General features: G+C 41.2%; 1 protein-coding gene across 1 annotated transcript; it reads left to right on the plus strand.

Moving 5' to 3' along the window:
• The first annotated feature begins 343 nt into the window (after positions 1 to 343).
• On the plus strand, positions 344 to 17559 carry LOC117492882 (apolipoprotein B-100-like). Its single transcript, XM_034143301.1, is given in 29 exon segments — positions 344 to 401; positions 2782 to 2933; positions 3050 to 3195; positions 3307 to 3454; positions 3586 to 3738; positions 3893 to 4017; positions 4133 to 4218; positions 4316 to 4760; positions 4892 to 5006; positions 5089 to 5235; positions 5324 to 5535; positions 5665 to 5860; positions 5955 to 6134; positions 6252 to 6455; positions 6556 to 6723; positions 6822 to 7027; positions 7278 to 7460; positions 7552 to 7682; positions 7791 to 8001; positions 8090 to 8262; positions 8527 to 8687; positions 8774 to 8883; positions 8970 to 9343; positions 9578 to 15444; positions 15446 to 15608; positions 15698 to 15809; positions 15903 to 15926; positions 16046 to 16232; positions 16325 to 17559. Coding segments are annotated over 29 exon segments (11433 nt in total). The 3' UTR covers positions 17321 to 17559.
• Positions 17560 to 24435: the final 6876 nt, after the last annotated feature.

A 24435-nucleotide genomic window follows, 5' to 3' on the forward strand; every position in this document is an offset into this window, starting at 1 on the left:
CTCTCTCTCGCTCGCTCAATCACACTAAATGCGCTATTGCCACACACACACAGAGCCGAGCTTGAATGAAACACAGAGACCCAGAAGTACTTGTACTGTATTTCCATGCAACTCTCTGATTGGTCTGGTGTCTTGCCTCTGTTGCATTCACTGAACACGGGAAATTACAATCCTGCCGTCCTCTCTAGTGTCATGATGAGGTTCAGGTAAAGCACGGTTAATGTATTATATTATTGAGGGAGAATTGTCCGGGGCTACAGAAAAAACATTCGGGGGCGACGCCACTGGTCTCTCTCTCTATTTATTTAGCTAAAATGGTAATCCAACTTCACCAGCTAACATAATGAGACCTTGCTGGTACACCAGCTTCACCATGCTGGTCTACCAGCATTGTCTTGCTGGTGATACAGCTTCACCAGCAATAGAGTTATTTTAGACACAATTAACACTTATAGTTTCATGTCTTGTTACATAAGAATAGATCATATTTGTTAAGTGTTATTATGGGAGACTTACTATTCTTGTGGTACTACTGCCTTATTAGGCCCATATTGAGCAGAGCATATTAAGACCAAAAAACCATTTCTTAAGCAGATCAGAGAATAGCCGAAGGTATTGGAGGTCCTGTGAGGTTTTACATGTATTGAGTAAGAGGGAATTGCAGGATACACTGTTGGCTTTGTATTTAATCTTATTAAAGTAAAAATGATCCAAAACAAAAATACCCTTGACATGTTTTGTTTGACATGAAGGATACACACAATGAGTATTGGTGAGTAACACTGAATGTACATGTTTTTTTTGGTTTGTTTACAAGGAATATCTACAGGGCCTCTTAAAGTAGTCTGTTGCCCTTCCAGGACAGAGAAAGAACAAACAGATCACTGATCCTTATTTCTACTGCCATCTAGTGGTGTCTACTGATATTTTTAAACTAAAGTGACATTATACATTATGTGGGTCCATATCTAAACTAATGCAGTTTGACATGGTGAACCTTCTAGGATTACATATTGAGGGTGTTCACAATAATTGGGTTACTAAAAAAACAAGGTTTTTCTTTGAGCAGCCGTCAAATCAGATATTTGAGTCCTGTCTTTAGGTTTATTACTAGTGTTTGAACACACAAATTATGTAAGTAATTATTTTCATCCACAACTAAATCAGAATCAATCAAAGTCAAAGTTTGGGAAAAATATTATTATTTATTAAGAGTTTAACTTGTCTGCCTGTCTTTGGGTGTTATTTGACTGAGAAGTTGCCTGGCAACATGAGCACAAACAAAACAACAACTGTCAGCACTTATTAAATTGAGTTTTGCAAGAGTTTAATTGTTGCACAAAAGCGCAGACAAAAGAAAAAACAAAATCAGTATTTTGCTCTTGCACAATATCGACAACTGTCCTTACCTTTGGCAAAGGGACCCTATCTATTAAAGTATCATATGATAAACTAATATGGAATGTAAATCCTTTTTCAAAATACTGGGTTTTTCAGATCATTTGGTATTCATCATATTGCCTATGATATTGCCTATGATAAGGGTGTTTTTATCCAAATTAGATAATCAGTTCAGAGAATGTAAGGCCCTAAATGAGTGTGCAACATCATGTCTACACAGCAGTCAGAGACTGTAGTCCACTGCCCCTTTACAAGATGCTTGAGAACAACCTGTTCAGTGTTATCCTTATCAGTGGCTACAGGGCAAAACTCCAGTTTCTGGGTGATGTTTTAGAATAAGCATGTTTACTTTAGGATTATGCAATGTATAGTTTTAAACTTTGATATTGTCCGTTAAACACAAAGATTGGGTTTTTACAAATGATTAATAGAAGCCTCAACATTATGAGATTGAGTATCTCAAAAAGATGAACTTCATAGTCAATTGAATTGTGCTGATGCAGTTTATGTTTTGAAATAAACCTATACAAAGGTATCTCTTTAGCATTCACTGTAATGAGACTTTTATAAAACTGTGAAGAATTAGAAAAACTCACCTCTTCACATTTACATTTAATCTAAGCAATAACCTGATATGAATGTTGTTTTTCAATCTGATAATGTACCTTAAGAGTATTCATTATTTTATTGGAAAGCCTTATGGAACTAGTTGCCTTTGTCCCTCCACACATACGTATAGAGTGGACTTTGGAGCTTCAACAGTACTGTATATCATTACAACATGCCTCCCAATACGGAACAGCTTTGGTACAAAAGGCAGATGAGGAGGTTGAGCCTTTAGTCTCGTCTGAGTACTCACCCAAGGAGTCTAAAGGAGAGTTGCAGAGAGCCCATGATGGAGAACTCAAAGCTCTGTCTTTTCCTTCTACTAATCACAATTACTTTGTCTTGTAAGTATTTTTAAATAACTTTGTGTTGTTTTGAATGGGGGATACTATGCATGTAATAGTTTAAAAGCTAACCAACCGAAGTGGAAACTCTGATCTCTTTTTAAAGTAAAGATGTTTTCTTCAAGGAAGAAACAAACATTTTATCAAATGTTCATCTTGTTCTTTTTACAGATGCCCATGAGGAACAGGAAAACTGCCTGAGTAAGTTTCATTTATTTTCATATTTTAATTACACAACCTGAACATAATGTAAAAGCCAATTGCACTGCAGCTGTCTGACTATACATCGTCAGCAGTAAACTGAACTTTGATGCTAGCACATGCATATAGATATTTTTGGGGAGTAAAACACTTGATAATGTCTTATCCATACTGGACTTTTTTAAACTATGGCTGATTTGCTAAGGCAAACTGCTTTCTGACTGTAAAGTACTGAAATGTAATAATGAAATAATTACTTTTTACTCAGTAAACCAAAGGTACAAAACCTCCCACAAGTATGAATACATTTACGAAGCCGAGTCCTTGAACGCTATCAATGGTGCTTCACATCTCAGGAATGGACCCAAAGCAACTTGCAAGGTACATGATACAGTGCTTTAGCAGCTACATTTTATCATCATTTATTTAGGTCTATTTAATGTAGATCATTTTCTGTATACACTATATATAGATGCTAAAATGATCTTTTAAAACAGGTTTCGATTGAAGTACCTCAGTCTTGTAGTTTCATCGTCCGCACCACTGGCTGTAGCCTGAGTGAGGTGGTTGATATGGACACAGAGGGCAACCCTGTGTTCGCTCCTGCAGCCAGCTCTGATGCCTTTGCTGCTGAAATGGAGAGGTGAGTTACATAGAAACGTCTCCAGTGAATCCAGTGGCATATAAATACCTAATGAAATGAACCACATTTGCCATAAGACTTAATAGTGAAAGTCTCACAAATTTTCTGCAGATATCCTCTGAAGGTTGTGGTTGAGGGAGTTTACGATGTCAAACTGTACACCGAGGAAGGTGAGACAATTACCATCCTGAACATCAAAAGGGGAATCATTTCCGCCCTGGCTGTGCCTCTGCTGGAAGAAGACAAGAACAAGAACATGGTACATTCATGAAAGAATGCTTTGAAATTTGCATATTTTAGTAGCACCTTCAAAAGTATATCATGTTTGTATTTACGATTAAAAAAAACTGCCTGTAGTACATACAAAAAATCTCTAATCATCTATTTCAGCCCACCATCCATGGCAAGTGCAAGACCCAATCCACAGTCAACGCAAGAGAGGACATCGCAACTGACATCAGCCTCAACAGGGACCTGTCCAGATGTGACAAATTTGTCCCACTGAGAGACCACACCAGCCCACTGGCACTTATCTCTGGCATGGTAAGATATCCAATTAACTGAGGTAGCAAAATGAACCTTTCAGGAAATCAATTACATTCATGAATTAAGTATATTTAATTGAAGTGGTATGTGGGAGGATACTATTCAACTTAACTTTGATTAATTCACTGCATTAATATGATCTTTTTTTCAGCACTATCCTCTTGCCCAGCTGGTCAGAAGCTCACAGGCCTGCAACTACAAGTTTGACAATGCGGACAAACACATGACCTCTGGCTCATGCATTGAAAACCACATCCTCATTCCCTTCTCTCACAAGTAAGTTTAACCTCATATTAGACTCTTAAAAGTGTTTTGTCATATAAGTGACATACTGATATGTCTTGTACAAGAGGTCAACAGTATTGTTAAGCATGTGTTTTTCTTTCACCAGTGGAGAACATGGAATTACCAACGTTGGAAAGCAAGAACTGACTCTGGTTCAGGTCTCTCCTAGCAATGAAAGAGTCTTTGACCACAGTAAGTCCTTTGTTTAATGTGTATTCTTTCCAAATACATTTGATTGATCAAAAAAAACGTACGGTAACATTATAATTATGTTGCTTTTGTTTCACAGGTGGCATTGTGAAGGGTCTTCACATGGACGCTGTCGAGGACAAGAGTGCTATCCAGGATAAAGATGCAGGTCTAAACCTCCTGAGAGAACTGGCCTCTCTGCCCGAGACTGATGGTGAAAAGAGAGCCCACCTCTTCCACGTGCTTGTCAGTATGGTCCGTGGAATGAAGACCGAGACCCTGAGTCCCGCCATTCCAGAAGCTCTTGAAGTGTCCAGTGCCCTGACCTACCAGGTTTTGGCCCAGTGTGGAACCCCTGAGTGCAGCAGTGCCATCATGCAGATCTTCAGGACCTTTGACACTTCCTCACTCGAGGTTGATGCCGGTGTTTTTGCTATGGGACTGGTGTCCAATCCCTCTGCCCTCCTGATCAATGACATGCTCGAGATGGCCAAATACAAGCCCAGCAAGCCCATCATGTACGCCCTGAGCAATGTTGTAAAGAGGTAAGTGAAGTTAACCCCCCTTTATTCTGTATTCAATCACTGAATAATGTTTCAGCAAACATGTTCCCTCTTTTGATTATTAGGAGAAGCAAGCTTTGAATTATAATATTATGTATTTCGTTTCTGACCAGGTTTTACAAAGCTGAAGGCAAACTGATCCCTGAGATTTTCGCTGTTGCTGAGTTCATGGGTTCCCAGTTGGGTGACTGTTCTGGTGACAAGGACAACACTTTCTTGACATTGAGAGTGGGTAACATTTGCTACAGATCAAAAGCAAAATAACATAAAACACCAATGAGCACAAAACTAATATGTCCTTTGATTACAGGTTATTGGAAACATGGCAGCAGCTATGGGAGCTGCTGGTCCTGCACTCAGATCTGCTGTGATCCAGTGTGTGAACCAACCTGATGCTTCCCTGGCTGTGCAGCAGGCTGCCATCCAGGCCTTCAGACTGACTCCCGTCCCAGAGGAGGCAAGTCAAATTCATTCAAAGGTTTGACAAAACGTCTAAATAATTATTTCTACCTTTTACTAATTATATTGATGTCTATCTTTCACAGGGCAGAGAGATTCTCATGCAAGTGCTTTTGGATGGCGCAAGCCCAATGCAAAAGCGTATTGCTGCATATCTGGTACTCATGAAAGACCCCCAGCCCACTGAACTGGCCCAGCTGGCTGATGCCCTGCCCAATGAGCAGGACCAACAAGTCAAGAGCTTTGTGATCTCCCACATTACCAACATTTTGTCCTCAACTGAGCCAGCAACCCAAGAGTAAGTGAAAAGCAGTTTCAGATTTATATTCAAATGTCATACATTTGTTGTTGTACAACATGGTTAGTATATTTCCCCATTTTATCATTATCAGATATTTAACTGTAATATTTGTTTTCTGTCCTTCAGACTGAGACAGAAGATCCTTGCTGCACTTCAGGGCAATGAGGTCGGGGCACCTATGGACCCCACCAAGTTCTCTCGCAACTACAAGATTGGATCTGTGGAAGGCAACATGTTCTTTGAGGGTAGCAGCTACTTGCCCAAGGAGGTCATGCTTGAAATGACTCTGAAGGCATTCGGCTATGACATCGACATGATGGAGGTAAACCTTTTGAGCTGTGTTTTTCCATAAACTAGGAACAAAATGTTCTGAGGACTGTAAGTGTGTCATGTCATAATGTTCTTCACCCTAACAGGTTGGTATGGAGGGCAATGGATTTGAGCCAACTGTGGAAGCCCTGTTTGGAAAGAATGGATTCTTCCCCGACACTGCCCTGGAGACAATGTACTTTGTCTCTGAAAACATGCCACTCAGAGTCAATGAGATCTTGCAGAACATGCTCCCTGCTCTGAAGAAGGACAGGAAGAAGAGACAGGTATTTAGAAAAATAGTTTTTATATCAAAAGTATAAATGATGTTATTAGTGATAATTTATTTTGATTTATACCAACTGCAATGAATTAAGTAATATAGTATGGACTTTTCTGTTTAGGCATCACAGAACCTGATGAGGGAGATTGGACGCAACCTCAACAAACTCGTAAATGAAATGAAGACAGCACAGTCTCCCGAGGCGATGGTTTACCTGAGGCTGTTGGGTAATGAGCTGGGATATCTGAAGACCAATGAAATGGAGGAGCTGGCCTACTCTGCTGCCATGATGGTTGACAGCATGTTCAAAATGTTCCCAACTGATGTAAGGACATTTCTTTAAAGAGCATAGTAGAAACAGTGCATTCATTGTAAGTTCCTTGTAAATTATTAAAATGTCTAATGTGTATTTGTATTTGCCACAGATCATGAAGGCACTGATGACCAAGGCTGACAACACAATCTTTGCCCACTACATCTTCATGGATAATGAATTCTTCCTGCCGACTGCCACTGGTGTGCCCCTGAGGATTACAATGTCTGGAACTTTCACCCCCGGCATCAAGGGTGGTCTTCAGATTGCCCGTGACATGGTAATTATTCATAAATGTGTTATAATGACACAAGTATTTATTTTTATGATAAACCCGATCACCAAAGGTCTTCTCCTTTCTCCTATTTGCCCACACAGAGCGAAGTGACCTTCATGCCCTCCGCCGGCATTGAGTTTGTATCACAGATTGGCTCCCACATCCCTGAATATATCAACTCTGGTTTAGAGATGCATACCAACATTTTCCACGAAAGTGGGCTTAGTGCAAAGATCTCCATGGAAAGTGACAATGTGAAGCTGACCATCCCTGCTCCAACACGTCCTACAAAGCTCATCAAAATGACGTAAGTAACAGGAAAAAAATGCCTTGCAACTCTGCTTGGAAAGCAGCAACAATATGTATACCTGTATGTACAACATTTTAAAGGGGACAATGTTGTTTAACAAGATGGAAAGCAGCTGTATTTGTAGCTTAAGTGCAACTCTTTTTTTGTGTCTGTAATAAAGGCTGCATTAGAATAATGAGAGGGATCTTCAATCTTCAATTTATTTTTTTCTAAGTTGTATTCTAACTTATCTACCCTTAACATATAGAAACACCTTGGTGGCAGTGACTGGATCAGAGGTGAAGACCATCCCCCCTATGGTGATGGACAAGGTTGATGTTAGCGAATGCACTCCCTTCTTTGCTGGAATGAAATACTGCACTGATCTTCAGTACACCGATGCTTTCTCTCACGAGACAGCCCCCTTCTTCCCCATCACAGGAGACAGCAAGTAAGCAAGACTTTCTAAACCACCGGCACATCATTGTCTTTTGTTTAAGTTACCTAACAATATTGATTAATTAACTGAATTATCTAAACAGATTTGCCGTGGAGCTCCACCCCACTGGTGAAGTCACTGAGTACACAGCCACCATTGCCTACGAGCTTCTGAGAGAGGGAGAAGAGGGACGGCAGAAGGTCGACTCTGTGAAGTTTGTTCTGAGGGCTGAAGGTAGGGGCAAATATTGAAGGATCTTTAGGGCTTATCAATAGCTCAATTTGAAAAAACCCACATTAAGTGCAGTTAATATATATTAACCTTTTGGTTTTTCAACATCAGGTGCAGAGCCCACTGAGGCCAGAGCGATCATGAAATATAACAGGAGAAAGAATGTCATCACAGCTGACATCCAGATCCCAGACTACGATGTGGAGGCTGGACTCAGGCTGGGTGTTGTCGATGGAAACACCAAGGGCAAAGGAACTCACTCCATTTCTCTTGACCTCATAAACAAGAACATCCCTCAGCTCTCTCTGGTTGGCCGTGCCAAGTAAGAAAAACAACATAAATGCTCATAAAATGACATATATTTCACCCTCATCCTTGAGATTAAGCTAACTCTGTGTCCTTTCTTTCAGTTTGAAAGAGATGAAGGAGGCTATGCTGCAAGTCCAACTTCTTGTCCCCTCAATCAATGCTGATGCCACTTTCACAGCTAACATGAAACGTGATGAGGAATTGGAGTTGGAACTTAAAAGTGAAATCAAGGTTATGGCTGCCAAATCCGAGCAGAAAATCGCAATGAAATATGGTAATGTTACTTTCAAAGGGCCCTTTTTTCAGACTATGACATAAGACATGTTAAAAGTGATTTACTTCTTAGACAGTAGCATATAAACCAGTTTCACATCCTAAATGTAGCTACATCTGACAGTGTTAGAATTGTTGGTAAACGTGAGCAAAGTGTTGGTTTGTTTGCTAGCATACTTTTACTCCCAGAATGATTCAAATTTTAGGATTAGAGAAATATTTCCTAATTTCTCTGGATTTAATATATTGTTCTCTATATTTACAGATGCCAGCAAGTTTGAGGTTGAGTTCAAGTCTGATGTGAACACTGAGACAACCAGCTTGCCAATGGCTGATATGGTAGATATGTATGGCAACCAACTTCTTGACATGCAGGTGGGGCATACTGAAATGAAAGTCCGTCAGATCTTCAATAAATTTGCAGAGGTATGAATCTCGGATTTAACACTTATTTACATTGCTATTTGTTAAATGGTTGGTCATGAATAAAAGACTGATTGTCACTTTTTTAGGAAACAAACAACTACATGGAAAAGCATGGTGATGAATTCCATTACATTAAGGACTTCAGAGTGCCTGATATGCCTGAGATTTCCCTGCCAGAGACACTGTTCCTCAAGACGTAAGTGTGAAAAACTACAAGGTAAATGTTTAAATTATCGTTTTTTCCCAAAACATTAATGCACTTTACGTTTTTCTTTATAACAGCGAGGGAAAGGCTGTCTACCACTTCAACAATGAGCACTTCAGCATTGCTATCCCTCTCCCTCTTGGAGGAAAGTCAACAGAAGAACTTCACTTCCCACCAGCCTTGACCACACCGAGCGTGTCACTACCCCAGTTTGGACTGGAGATTGTGTCCATGGAAATTCCCATCCCAGAGCTTGTTGTTCCTGAGAGCTTTACTCTGTCCATTCCTCTTTTTGGCAAAGCTGAGATTTCAACTTTGATGAAAAGCAACCTATATGAAATGGAGGCCTCAATGGCTGCCGGCAAAGATATTGTTGATACACCAAGCTACTCTGCTAAGTTTGATGTGAGAGGAACCTCCCCAGTTGACATCCTCTCATTTACGATGACAGGTAATTAAAAGTGAATGTCATTCATGATTTCTAATTTGTTATATGGCTATCATTAACTCAACATTACAATTAAGTGCTGTTTACTCTTGGTTGAGGAGTGTTCAGTTCGTCTTCAACTTCCAATGATGTATACAAAGTAAAACGTTCTAGATTTCAGTTACAATGTTCCCTAATGAAATAATCAATAGCTATTCATCTTTAAATCATCATTTTTTCCTTTTGTTTTTTATTTAGGCTCTGGAGTGTTGGCCACTACTGATTCCATCAAGGCCCATTTGGAAAGCTCTTTGGCTCATAAATTCCTTGAAGCCACTGTTGTTATCACTGAAGAAGCAACCTTCACAGACAAACTTAACCTGAAATCAAGCAGCAAGATTGAAGCCAAAAGCCCACTTGGTGTTCATTTCATCCTAGGCCACGATGGCACAACAGGAATGAACGCTGAAGAAATCTCTGCCCATAGCGACTTTAAGGGAGACTTCACTGCTGGACCAGTGTATGGCAAGACCATTTCAACCCAGTCATTTGCCATCTTCCCATTCAAGCAAGAAGCAAAGATCGATTCTACGGTTCAGCTTGACTCCACACTTGTCAAGGCCCAGAATACAATTGCAGCAATGCTTGCCAATGGTGAACTCTCAGTTGTGTCTAACACCAATGCCTTTGAAGACCACTTGACCCATGTTGCTGAGCTTTCCTTCAAAGACAGCAAGCTGTCACTGAAATGTGATGCAAATGCTGTTGTTCTTGGCATGAAGATCCACAACCAAGCTGAAGCCTCTGCTGGTGCTGGTGAAGTTGTAATGAGAATGGAGACAAATGCTGACCACACTGAAAACCGTGTTTACTCCCTGCTGACTGCCTCCCTTGATGTCAATGGTCTGGCTGTGAATAGCGATGCCACCATAAAGCTCCTTGAGAATGAGGCTATCCATAAGGCTACTCTTAAAATGAACAAGGATGGTTTGACCACAAGTGGAACAAATACCCTCCAGAGCCCCCTGTCCCTGGAAAACACCTTCAATGCTGGGCTTGATGCTTCAACGGCTACTCTATCCATCGCCAACAAGGCTGCCATACGTGACATCAAGGTTGATAATGCCAACACTTTGACCATTACTCTTTCTAGCCTTGACTTCAACTCAAAGGCTGAAGCTACTGCCAGTGAGTATGCATCTTACACTCATGATATCACCATCAACCTGAAACCATACACTGCCTCTGCAAATGTTAATAACAACCTGAACATTCTGGCTGCCAACTTCATTAATGAGGCCCAGCTGCAGGCAGAGCTTTACAAGATGGATCTGACTGGAAACCTGAAAGCCATCTATGGTGAGGAAGAGATCAAGCACACCTATCAGGTCAACTATGCTGATATGACAGCTAATGCAAAGTGCAGCACCATTGGAAAACTTTTTGGAACTCACATGAGCCACAACACCGAGCTTGAGGTTGTCGGTCTTGCTGCAAGGATTACCAACGATGCTCGCTTCAACTCACAGCCATTCCGCTTTGATCACACCATCCGTTGCAGCATTGTTCCTTTTGATTTCAACCTTGATGCAATCTTCAATGCTGATGGAGACATGACCATGTATGGAAAGCATAGTGCCCAGCTCTATGGCAAGTTCCTCCTTAAAGCACAACCCCTGGCTTTTGCTAGCTCACATGAATGCAGAGCATCAGTAAACCAGCAGCTAGATAACGGTTTTGCTCTTGAGACCACATTAGACAACAAGATGGATACCGTTCTGTCACCCCAAGAGCAGAAGACCAGTTTTAGAATGAAGTCTAAATTGAATGAACACGCTTTTAACCAGGACATGAGTGTTTACAACACTGCTGAGAGAACTGGAATTGAGGTTTCTGGCACTTTCCTCACAAACATGTTCAATGCGGAGTCCACAGAGAACCAGGAATTCACCATCTCTTCCTTCCTCAAGTATGACAAGATCACAGAATGTCAAATAATTCTGTTTCCTTTACTTGAAACTCTCCCTGCATTCTTGGAAAGTGTCAAGGTTGTTGTTGTGCGTGTGGTAGAGGCACTGCAAGACTACATCAACAATGAGGAGATAAAGGCTAAACTTGAGGCTCTTCCCCAGTATGTAAGTGACTTTGTTTCTCAACTAAATGTAGAAGGCAAGGTCACTCAGATGAAGCAGTATTTTGATGATTTAACCCAAGAATATGTCATCTCCATGGAGGACGTGGAAGCCTCTTTGACAAACCTGAAGGTTACTGTTGAGAATCTTCTGGCTGATCTGTCAGTTTACATCCACCACTTTGCTGGTATGCTGAAAGACATTATTGTTAGTGGCAATCTGCCCGAGACCCTCATCCATAAGATCCAGGAACAGCTGCATGCCATTAATGAGGAGTATGACATCCAGGCAATGGTTTTGCATGTGATTGATACCATGAGGGAGCTGATCCAGCAGATCGACTTGGAAAAACTCACGGGCAGTAGCATCTCATTCCTGCAGGATTTGGATTCCAAATATGAAGTCAAGGCTAAACTACAGACAATCATGAGTGATGTGAAACAAATGATTGAGACCTTCGACATGCAAAAATGTGTTGTTGAGCTGAAGGATTACATTTCATCAATCGAATTCAAAGCTTACATTGATGCACTTGTGAGTCAGATTCCTACTGAGATTTTCAATGAAATTGTATTTTCTGTTAAGGAAATTATTCAGGATCTTGACATCCTAGGAAAGATCAACAATTTATATGCCAAGATGAGGGAGCTGATTGTAAAGTTTGAGGTTGACAAAAAGGTCCAGGCTGTCTTGGAAAAGGCTGTTGAGTTCATCCATCAGTTGAAAATTGAGGAAACAATCAGTGCTGTAGTCAACAAGGTGAAGGACGCAGACATTCCTACCAAACTTGTGCAAGTCTTCCAGGATGCCATCAACTACTTGAAAACAACTCACGTTGAGGATATCATTCAACAGCTGAATATGCATATTGAAACTATTGTGCAAAAGCTCAGGTCATTGGAGTATAATGACTTTGTGGATCATGCCAATCAAGTTATTGCTGAGTACACTGTTTACATCAATGAGCTGATCGGAGCTCTTGAAATCCCCCAGAAACTTGAAGCAACAAGAGACTTTGTCAACCTTGTTCTTTCATCATTCAGAGGATTTGTGGAAAGCCTGAGAGAGATCAAAGTTGCAGAAATGATTACATCTGTTAAAGATGTAATTGATAAGTTTGTGCTGGACATCATTAAGCCCTTGGCTGAGTTCATTAAAGAAGAAATTACAAATCTGAATGTCAATGCTGCGATTACCACTTATCTGGACTTTGTGAGCAAATACTACACTAGGGCCATCGCCAAGGTCACTGAGTTGTTAACCAGTATGGTTGAGATGATTAAGAACATGGCACCTGAACAAAAAATCATCAATGAGATTCAGCAGATTGTTGAGGGACTCATTGTTGAACTTAAGAAAGCTGAGTTGAATATTCCAACCTTCACCCTTCCTCTCACTGATCTTGTTGTGCCCTCTGTAATGCTCAGCATGGATAAACTTGGACAGTTTGAAATCCCAACACAGCTTGACATCCCAGAATTCACTATCCTGGGACTTTATACCGTACACGCAACCACTATTTCCTTTGAGGACATCAAGCAGAGAATCATTGAACTTATTGAATTCATTGGAAACTTTGAGATCAAAATGATTGATGTGGATGCTTTCTTTGGAGACCTGACCATGAACTACCTTCCTTCCATGCCTGAGATGTCCTTCCCGGAAATCAGTCTTCCTGAGATCTCATTCCCTACCATTCCCCAGGTTCCTGTAGAAAAGCTTGTTAAGTCTCTCCAGCTTCCTGAGATCACATTGCCAACCATTCCAACTCAGATTATGGTCCCATGCTTCGGTAAACTCTATGGTGAGATCAAATTCCAAACTCCCATCTACACCGTCAAGACTTCTGCTGAGTTCCAGAACTCCACTGAGAGTGAAATGACACCTCAATTCACTGGATTCCTTACTTCCCTTGCCACATCTCCAAGTTTTGAAATTCTTAATTACAAACTAGACTCCACTGCTCGTTTGGAAATCGCAGAAATGAGTCGTGTTGTCCTTGCAGAGACACTTAAGTTCAGCCATGTTAATCTTGGAGTTGAACATCAGGCATCTGTAACTCTCTATGGCCAATCAGCCCAGGCCCAGGGCAAAACCACAATTAAGGTTATCACTACACCTTACACAGCTGACTTTATGAACACAGCCTTTATTGCTATGGAAGAAGGAATGTCTGCCTCTGTGGATACAACTTACAATCATGTTGTGGACATCCCAATTGTCAGGGTCACGAGTGAAGCAACAGTTACCCAGAAAGCAGTTGCCCGCCAAGTTGGGTACACCCTCACTCTAACAGTGGACAATTCAGGAACTGGTAAAATCAATGCTAATGATGGCACCCACAAGAGCAACTTGCAACTGACAATCAATCCCAGCACTGTCACTCTAACTTTCTCCGGTGACACAGACTCTACCATCTTAAAAATGAAACAGCAAATTACTGCTGAATCTGGCACCCTTTCCTTCTTCAAGTTTAATGTCCGCAATGAGGCAGAGGCACCAATCATCAAGAACAGTCTGATGGTGGCATCTGGACATGTAAACCTTTATGATTTGAAGGCTGAGCTGAAAGCAAACCATGACACAGAACTGTATGGCGAAATCAGTGGAGTCCTGTCCAATGGAATCAACATTGTAGTCCGTCCTGTTGAGCTCATCTTTGATTTCCAAAACAAAGGAAATGCCAAGGTCAACATTTTTGAAAGTCTGATTGCTAAGATAGATCTGCAGAATGATTACTCAGCCACCTTAAAACCTAACAGCCAAAAGATTAACACAGTAGCTCTGGTTCGTCTTAATCAGTACAAAATATCCTACAATTACACTGTTGACAATAATCCACATGATGCTGGAATCTTTGTTGCCATGGAAAGTGAGGCCAAACTTGACTTCCTGTCATCCCCCATCAGCATTCCTGAGTTTGACCTGCCATTCGTTGACTTCCGTACACCAGAAATCACTGATCTGAATCTGTATGAGCAGACTGGATTGAACAACATTTTGACTACAACTGAGCAAACTGTGGATGTGGATGCCAAGATTGTTTACCATAAAAGTGAGGCTACCCCCCTTGTTGATATGATGGGTCTGATCCAGATTCCCTCTGTTGGTAACCTGATCACAGAGCTGTCTGTCAAGTCTGCCATATTAAATCTGAATGTTAACGCTGGACTTTATGCGGAAGAAGATCTTGTGTTCCGTCTGGGAGCTACCACAGCCTCTGTGTTTGAGGGTCTTACAGCCAAACTCGATGGAACCACCAGTCTGACTACCAGGAGAGGAATCAAGTTGGCCAATTCCCTGTCCCTTGAAAATTCTCACATTGAAGGCACCCATGACAGCACCATCAGCATGAGTACTGAGACCTTTGAAACAGCTGTCTCTGTGTCTACTGTTGCAAAGATTGCCCTGCCAATACTCAACCTTGAGGCAAACCAACATTTGGTTGCAGACACCAAAACCAATGCAAATGCTGTCTCCACCTTCAGGATGACAGGTGATTTCAACCTCCCTCTGATCAAGGCTGTTGGAAAGGCAGAGGTAGACCATAGTCTGAAGCTGGAGGGAAGCTTTTTGGAGGTTTCCATGGAGTCAACAAACAAGGCCAACATGGATGGCACAGTGCGTGAGGACTATATCCTTTTGGGACTCCTGGATAATGACTTCAATTTGTATCTGAATAATGATGGTTTACGCTCCACCTCCAAGATTATTGCTGATGCTAAGCTCAACCAAGGTACCACCAAAGTCATTGAAATGGATGTAAATGAGAATCTTGCTGTTGAAGCCTCCCTGAGTCGTGTCTATGCAGTGCTGAAGTATACTGGCAACAACGAGGCAAACTTGCTCAGTTTTAGCACCAATGGGAAGCATGTGGTCCAGGCTACCATTGATCTTGCCCCAGCTTCTTCCTTGACTGCTGATATTGAGATTGATATGTCTCAGCCAAACACCCTGGGGGACCTCACCATCTTTGGGAAAACTGTTGCTGAGGGTGACAGCCGCCAAGCAGAAGATCTCTACCAATGGCAAATTTGTGAGCCCACTGTACACCACAAACGTGGCAGCTGAAGTAGAGGGTGATGGTCCTGTCTTCAAAGTCACCCTAAAGTCCTCTGCCACCTCTGTCATTGTGCTGTTGGACTATGACATGGATGGTGAGTTGATTTAAATTCCTTATTACTTGTATCTGTTTTGTGTTGCAAACATTGTTGAGCTCCAAATAACAAAATATTTATTTCACTAGGTTCTATTACTGTCAACTTTGAAAATGAGGCTCTGAACATGGTCAGCAAAGTTGTTCTGACACACGCTGACATGAACATGGATGTAAACCATGCCATTACCCAAGCCTTGAGGTAAAATGTTGTCTTTGTTTCACAACATATTTGGAATAATTACTTCTGATATTCAAGGTTTAAAGCATTTAACTCCTTTTCTTCACATTTTAGGAGAAAGCGCCAGGCTGATGACAGGTAAATATTCAATCTTTTTTCTTCTTTCCAATGTGTATAAATCAGATTGATTGTTTTCATGATACCAGGTCAAAAATAAATGGTGGCTTTTTATTTGAAATGCTTTATCTCTCTTTCAGTAACTCTCACCACACCCTGAACGTGGACATAACCAGTCCTACATTCACTGATGCAAACCTTCGTTACGCTGCTGGCAAAGATGGCATCAGTGCATCGGTATCTACCCCTTCAACCGGGTTCATGGGCATTCAGTTCAATGGCAGAGTCCCATCTCAGATGAGTGCAAGAGTCTATGGTCGTTATCCTGTAAGTATCATTAACATTACCTTTTTGACATGGAAAATGAATGCCAACATTTAAAACATAGCTAAAATATGTAATTTCCTTCCATTAAACAGTCTGCCCCGGAGGATGATGTCGAAGTCCTAGTTATCAGATCATCCTCAATGGACGCTGATAAGATGAACCTGCAGATCGCCTACAACATGGAGGCACCCAAAATCGTACTCTCTGAACTCAAGACCAGAATCCCTTCCATCATCTCTGCATTCACTATGTTTGCTGACAAGTACCAGATCACAAGCTACATGGAAGAGTTAAGGAACTCTGTTGTTAACCGCATCAGTGAGGCCTATGAAGCTGCAATCAACTATGGCTCACAAATGAGCCAGCTGTCAATCTTCTTCAGGAACATCATTGTCCAGTACCAGAAGACTGTCCAGGTATTTATTGATGCTGTCGTCAAGGTCTTGAAGGAAACCCAGTTCAAACTGTCTGGGTCTGATGAGATGACCACCCTCCCTGAAATCCTCAAGAAGCTGACCAGCAGCATTGCTGCTATGCTAGATTCTACCCTCCAGATTATCTATGAAAACATTGAGGTCTCCTTTAACGCCTTTGTTGAGCAGATCAGCAGTGTGAAAATGCGCATGCCAGTCGGTGATGCAATCACTGGAGGCCAGATCCTGGATCAGGTTAAAACAACTTTCAAGACCATCTTTGCCGAACTGGTGGACTTTGTGAAACATATGGAGAGTGTTGACACAATGCTAGAGAAGATTGGTGAGACCCTTAAGGCTATTGTTGAGAAATCTCAGGAGTTTGTTGACTCTGTCAAGTCTGACTATTTAGATACAGTATTAGTCTACATCAATCTCACTTATGTCAACTTCGTCACAGCCTTAAAGAATGTTGTTGACCACATCTCTGCCTTAAATATTGAGCAGCTCAACCACTCAGTTGAGTACATTATCGACATGTTTGTTCATGTAGTGGAGCAGTTCAATACCACTGTTAATGGTTTCCTGCAGCAAGCTTCAGCGGACGCTCAAGCATACATAAAAGTTAGTGAAGGAAGGCTTGAGGTTGACCTTCCATTTCCCTTTAAGCATTGAGGAACCCTCACATACTGAGTCCTAAGTCTATATGAAACACTATCATCTGTTCAAAACATGTTCCAGAAGGAGTATGGACAATTTACTCGTTAACCATATTTATAACAATGAGTTCAACAGTAACACCTGTTTTTCATTTTAAGTTGGATGGTTTGTTGTGTACAAACATTGAAAATGTAACATTTTACTGAAACTTTCCTTCCTGCAAAGAGTGAAAAACATCAATAAAAAACATTAATCCAATCTGTAAATGTCTGATTGCTTGTTTTGTGAATTGAAATGAATCTCACTGAATATTTTAGCATCATGATTCTAGACTTGATTTTTAGTTTTGACTGAAAACTGAGTTTCTGCAAGACTGACCAATAAGCTGATTCAATTAGATAGTAACAATAGTTTGACAATTATTACAACAATACAAGAAATACTCAAAGAAGTTTATCAAATGAGAAACATTGAGAATCAAATAACCATTACTAAAACACCTTAAAACAATACAAACACCATCTAAAAACATAAAAAAGAACAAGACACCAAGTCAAACAATTTCTGGCAAAAGTTTAGTAATCAAAACCAAACAAGAGCAAGATCTATTGGACATTTCTTTTTATAAAACAGAAGCATTTCGAATGATTATCTTATTGAATTATAAAACAATATTCCAAAGAACAATGAATCCAAAATAAATTACTCACCAAATGAAAAACGTGTAGTATTGTACAATAATTATATAATAATTAGTATGAGTAATACATAATAAGATATGTCAATGACAGAGCAAGGAGTGAAAAGCTAATGAACAGCATCCAATCCCTGAAAGTTTAAAAGGCCTGTGGTTTTGAGAGGATCTTAAATTACATGATCAAAAATTCTGACCTATACCTACACTCAAACATTACATATAACTGAACTTATTAATACAATTGTATTTAAATACAACCTAAATAATTACAGTGGTATCTGTAAAAAAAATTGAAACCTGGGGGAAACGTTTTGCAATACTAAGAATAAAATACTTTAGATTTATCAAAGATCACAATTATTTCACTTAATACCATATTGGATTCTTACCAAAATGTGACCAAATACAGTATATGTCCTACCAATTTCACCTCTTATTTAAAATACAAAAGCATGAATTACAATAACATAAAAAAGAGTGATCCCCATACCATCAGGCAGACATGTGCTTCAAGCTAAATCCAGATAAATCCATCCTCAGCCAGCTGGTCATGAAACTCTGTCTGGACAACCTAACAGGCACCAAAAAGCCTCTGCAACACAACACCAGCCAAATCAAAACAGACCAAAATATCAACCAACAAAAACAAAGCTACATCACAAATTGTATAGAAACAACAAAAACCCATAGAAAGTTTAAAGGTGCCATGTCATGGCCATTTCTACTGATCATAATTCCATTGTTGAGGTATACTAAAATAGATTTATACTGTGCAATTTTCCAAACTCACATTGGTTTCTCATACAGCATCTCTGTAAAGTATGTGTATTCATCGGTATTCACTCTCTGTCTTAAACGGTTTGTTGGAGCTCCTGCCCCCCCCTCCCTGTGAGCCCAGTGTGCTCTGATTGGTCGGGACGTTGAGAGGCTTGTTGCTGCGATCTGCTGCGAGGAGCAGACAGGCTTCCGAAAAACGTTTACCCATTTAAACAGTCGTGGTAGATACCTTGTTTGTTTTAAACATCATAAATACACAAACAACAATGAATACTTACAGGTTGTGTACCCGAATCTCTCGCTGGTCCAAACAAAGTAGGAACAGCATCGTTCGACAGTGCCCTACGCTGTACATATCCGGCATGAATCGCTGAAAGGTTTGGGAAGCTTTGTTTCGTGAAATGCTGGCAGAGGGTGTGGCCTCTGGGTATTCCCACGTCAGAGTACCCAGGAAGAAAATGAGAAATCTCCAACGAGGCGTTTTGGGGCAGCATAGACTGTGTTAGAGTTTTACTCGCTACAGGGTGTACTTTGAGGTTTTTTTACTCTGCAGACCGTTTACATGCATAAAAACCTTCATAACACACAAAGGGACGGGTAATAACCGGAAAAGCATGACATGGGACCTTTAACCTGTTAAGCACTGAGCCTGTTTTTCAGGTCTCAGGCTCGAAAATGACATTCCCCGAACACATGACCATATCTTCCCTTCTAAAAGGGTTAAATTAATAATCTTTTTTCTCAAAGTAATGATAAACATGTGAGTTGGATGTAGAAAAGTCAGAATCAATATAGATGTTTTTTATTTTAAAGAAAATTCAGATTGAACATAGTAAAAAAACTGTAAATTATAGTGTCCGTCCAAAAAAGTAAGGTAAGGTAGACTAAGGTGCCGTTTACACGAGGACAAAACGGCTTGTATCTGCATAGTTTCTCTTGCGTATAGCCCTATTATTTACATGAGGCCGATAGAAACGGACCCCACAAACGATAACGGGTCCCAAGGTGGATAGATTTGCAAACTAAACTCTCTGGGGGGTCAAACGAGTCCATGTAATCGCCTCTATACAAATATGTCCTGAAAAAATAACGATAGCCCCACCTCTGCTGCTCACTGCTGTAGCATGGCCAGTAGCCATCTGTAACGATCAACTATCAAAAATAGCTGTGTTAATTAAACGCACAAGGGGTTCTTGAATGAAATAATATTATAAAAGGCAAACCAGAATTGTTAACGCCCAATATACTCCTTAAACAAAATAAACAGAGTCAGATTTCATGCATTGATCCATTATATTGACAATTTTCCAGCCAAACAACACAAACAAAATTAAACAGTCCGCTCTGCGATACACCAAAATTGTCTTTACTGCCTAATCCAGGCCATTATTGTTCATTGCTCCTGCGCCCGTCGGCGGCAAAAAGAGAAATGTTTGTAGGCCTATTCAGGCTATAATCCACACAAAAAAAGGAAACACGAGGACCGGCGTGTCCCAGAGGAGCGATCTCACTCGGTGTTTGTAGAGAATATCTCTCTTTCTGAGCGCGTCCTCTCCACGGAGACGTGCTTCTTGGTCGATCGATGCAATATCCACAGATTCGGTTTCTTTCAGTTAACTTCCCCGTTGCATTTATCCATATATTTACATGCTAAGGAAATTACTATATCCCGCTGAATACCAGCAATCGCCACACACACTTCCTCCTGTCAGTAGCTACTGCTAGTGCTACTGCTACTGACCATGCTACAGATGTTAGTGCAAAAGCTACAGCTCCTCTACCACAACCATCAGCAACAAGTGGACATGGAGAATTACATGAACTACATGTTGCTAAATCCACGCGGGGCATAAACAGAAGGGTAGCCATGGCAACATTGCTCCGGGGTCTTCTTCACTGCTTTTGGTGTATTTTGTGGCGGAAGTTACAGCGCCACTTACAGTCCCGGCATATGTACTACAGCGTGTCCAGCGTTTCCAGCGGTCTCGTTTGAACAGACACGTTAAATGAAACGAATGCATGTGAACGGAAGACTTTTTTGAAAACGCATACTGTGCATAAACGCAAACGTTCCCGTGTGCACAACGCCTAAACGCTTTAGGAATCCAAAGTACAACATATAACAAGTACCCTGTATCAAGATTGATGCAAAACAAGTGACATTTGACCTTTTTAGAGAGGTTTAGCAAAAAAACTCCACCTCTGAGGTGATTTGGGTGGAAATGGGGGCTTTTCCATATCTCTGGCCCCCCTTTGTCGATTTTGACGAATGAAATCTCTTTCTGACCGTTAGAGCCAATAGAATCGAAGGGGAATCTCCCCTCTCAAACACATTGTAAAACAAAAAGGTGGGGGTTTCGCGCATGCAGTTTTGCATCAGAGCGAACCTATACTCTAGCTCTGACATCTAGAAACGGAAAAGCAGATTTATTGCTTTTGGATTATCAGAAATCATTTCAAAGGGACACAGACACATTGGATTAACCTATGGATTAACTTCAGCAGCGTTTTTATCGTTTTAATGCCATTGAAGACCACTTTTGACCAGACTAAGACACAGGTAAGCCATGTTAGCGTTTTTAGCTACCTAGCGCCACATGTTTTTATGTCTGTTTTTGTTTATAAAGTCGCGAGTTTGTATCATGGAGTGATAATGTATGCACCCATCGATTCTGTGTCACCTCACGATGTGAAACGATGTCATGGATGTGCAGAAAAGATAAATAATAAGGTTTTGTGAGTGAATTTCGGTGCAGTAATCTGTTAGCATTTTTCGCTCGTTGCTAATTCAGAGGCTCAGCGTTAGCATTGTGGGTTTTATTTTGAAAAAAAAATTAAAATGATCAGTTAGATGAGTTTTTTCCTGTTACATGGATATAAAACATTCATAGTTTATTAAATATTAAGATGCCCTCAGACACTGTTTCCTCAGATGACGTGTTTTTCCCCCCGGTATCGGGGGGGCGGTGCTTAACAGGTTAAATGTTTTCTGACACTAAAAATAAACTTCACATAAGCAATGTATCTGTCAACAGCTAAAAAACATAAGACTAGAGACCATCTTGGGATGGGATCACACCAGTCTCATTGCCATATTTGACCAATCCAACCAGTAGCCTCTGACTCTCTTACTATCCTTACTTCCAGCACCCTTGCTCATACCAAACCAGTCTTCAAATGCTGCTCTCGTTCTTTACATCAACAAATCTATAATGTCTCATAGAAAACACATAGTCCACCCACACCCATTGACTCATCACTACACAAACACTGACTAACAAGGTGAAAACTATACCAGCCTCAATACTGTGGATTGTAAAAAAGTGTTGACTACTCATGGAGAAGGATCTGCATAAACTTACTGTAGAAGACTTCTGTAAAGATTTCAATTAATGATGTTACTTGTAATATTTCCTAGCTCATACTAGGGGTTTCACAACTACCAATATTTACTAGTCGAGAAGTTTTTCAAAATAGTAGTCGACTAGTCAACTAGTTGTTACGTCATAATAAAGATACACAAAGAGAGGTGTAAAACTGTATTTTGTATTGCAATTCATACAGTTACGTTAAACACTGTAACAAAGCAGCATTTTCATTTGTGTTACATGCTGTTACATGGCTGATTAAATTAAAAACAGTAACTGGACTCACCAAATCTACTGCAAAAACTCTGTTAAGAACATAAATGCAATCCTCCTCGATAACCCTTCCAGGTTTTTGGTTTGCGTTAAGGAAGACTAAAGCATCAACATGTGAGAAGGAGGCTTGACCGCTGTCGGGTGACAGTGTTGTCTGCCAGGGAAAACATCCGTTCACTTGGGGTGCTGGTGGCTGGAATAGCCAGGTAGCTCCTGGAAAGCTTGGCTAAACGGGGGGAAGCGGTCGCGTTATGTGCTCACCACTCCAGAGGGTTATCCATTGTGGGGATATGGGGTGTCTGCTGGCAGTAATCCCGTAGCTCATCCGCGTCACTGTTGACCCGTTTTTTCTTGTTGCTCTCGAAATGAGGTCCAAACAGCTGTTCAAAAGGGGGGTGCTAGTGTCGGACGTATTTTACTGGAGCATTTTGCAGCACCTCAGCGCATCCTCATTAGAGATGGGTGAGTCCTGATTCATCCGGATCATTAACCCGGATCCTAGTAATGAGCTGGTCGTGACGAGTCTCCCCTCTTGAGTCCTACTCCTGGTGACGTACAAATTAAAACTATAAATTGCATCACTCGCTACTCTCCTTATAACATGTAAAATCACATAAAGTAATGTAATAAAGGTCCATCTTATCTTATCTTATCTTACATTACAACGTACCCCAGTCCATCTGCCTAGCCTTTAGCAAGTAGTAGGAGAGCTGCCAGAAGTTATCGTTTGGCTCAGGGGAGTGGACGCGGATCAGTGAAACTTTCTGCAGACTCGTGCGGACTCAGAGCCGTAACCGTAGCAGATCCAGAGATCCAGGCAGACTCATCATGCACGAGTCAACAGCAGACTCAATCCTGACTCACTGAATCAAGGGAACTTCCTTCACTTCCTGCAGACTCGTGGGGACTCAGAGCCGTAACTGTATAGCAGATCCAGAGATCCAGACTCATCATGCACGAGCATAGCCGCGGGAACTGGGAAGTCATTTTATTTAGGGGGTGCGGACAAAAGTGGAGAGAGATTTCAACAACAGTAACATGACGTTTTTCAAATGTACACCATTCGCAGCCCCGCCTCCAGCACCCCTACTTCCCGCGGCTATTGTCCACGAGTCAACAGCATCAGAGATTCGCAAATCCTGACTCACTGTGCAAACCGTCTTATTTTACTTTCTCAGGACTTAAAACAGCTTTTTGGGGGCAGACCCCACAAAGAAAAAGATATATATTTACACACGTAAGGTCATTATCTTAACAGTTTGTTATGCTCATCGAGTCATCCGTGAGCAGAGCATCAAGTTGGCATGCCTATTACAGCTGAATGCGGCGATTACCATCTTGTTCAGCAAAACGCCTCACAAACGTATTAAGATCTAAAGCTTTAGTGCGTTTTGATTCAATGCTGAGTACAGCCAAACTTGACAGTCTCTTCTCTGTCATTGTAGACCGCAAATACCTCATACCTTCCGTCTACTTGGGTCTGAATGCTTCTCGTTTTGCGCCGTCCCGTTCAAATGAAATCGCCGCCAATCACATTTCCACTCTCGCGCCAGGGCGGGGGAGGGGTTACAAGACTCGCGTCTTGTGCTGCATTCACTTGCACTCGGACATTAGGGATTTTCTCTCACAACTTTTATTTCAAAACAAAGCTGCCAACTGGGGTGGCAGCTGGGGTGGCAAGGCTATTTTTAGGGTGGCAGTTGCCACCCCATGCCACCCCGGTAGATCCGCCCCTGCTTGACCGCTACTTGCTTTTGATCAAAGTCAATGCGGAAAACCCGCACTCACACAGGTAGGCGGAGGTGAAGGGAATGAGCACTTTTACAGCCTTTTTGGCGAGGTGGGGGAACTCGGTCTCCACAGACAGCCAAAAGTGTGCAAGTGACGTTTTCTGCCAGACGCTGTCTCCTCTCTCACTTTAGGTAACTTCACTAAAAATTGATCCATGTTGCCGCTCGCATAAAGTTAGCTGAAGTTAACTAGCTGAAATTCTCGTTATTTTTTTCTCACGCTGC

The sequence above is a fragment of the Trematomus bernacchii genome, unplaced genomic scaffold (assembly GCF_902827165.1).
Source record: "Trematomus bernacchii unplaced genomic scaffold, fTreBer1.1, whole genome shotgun sequence".
NCBI lineage: Eukaryota > Metazoa > Chordata > Actinopteri > Perciformes > Nototheniidae > Trematomus > Trematomus bernacchii.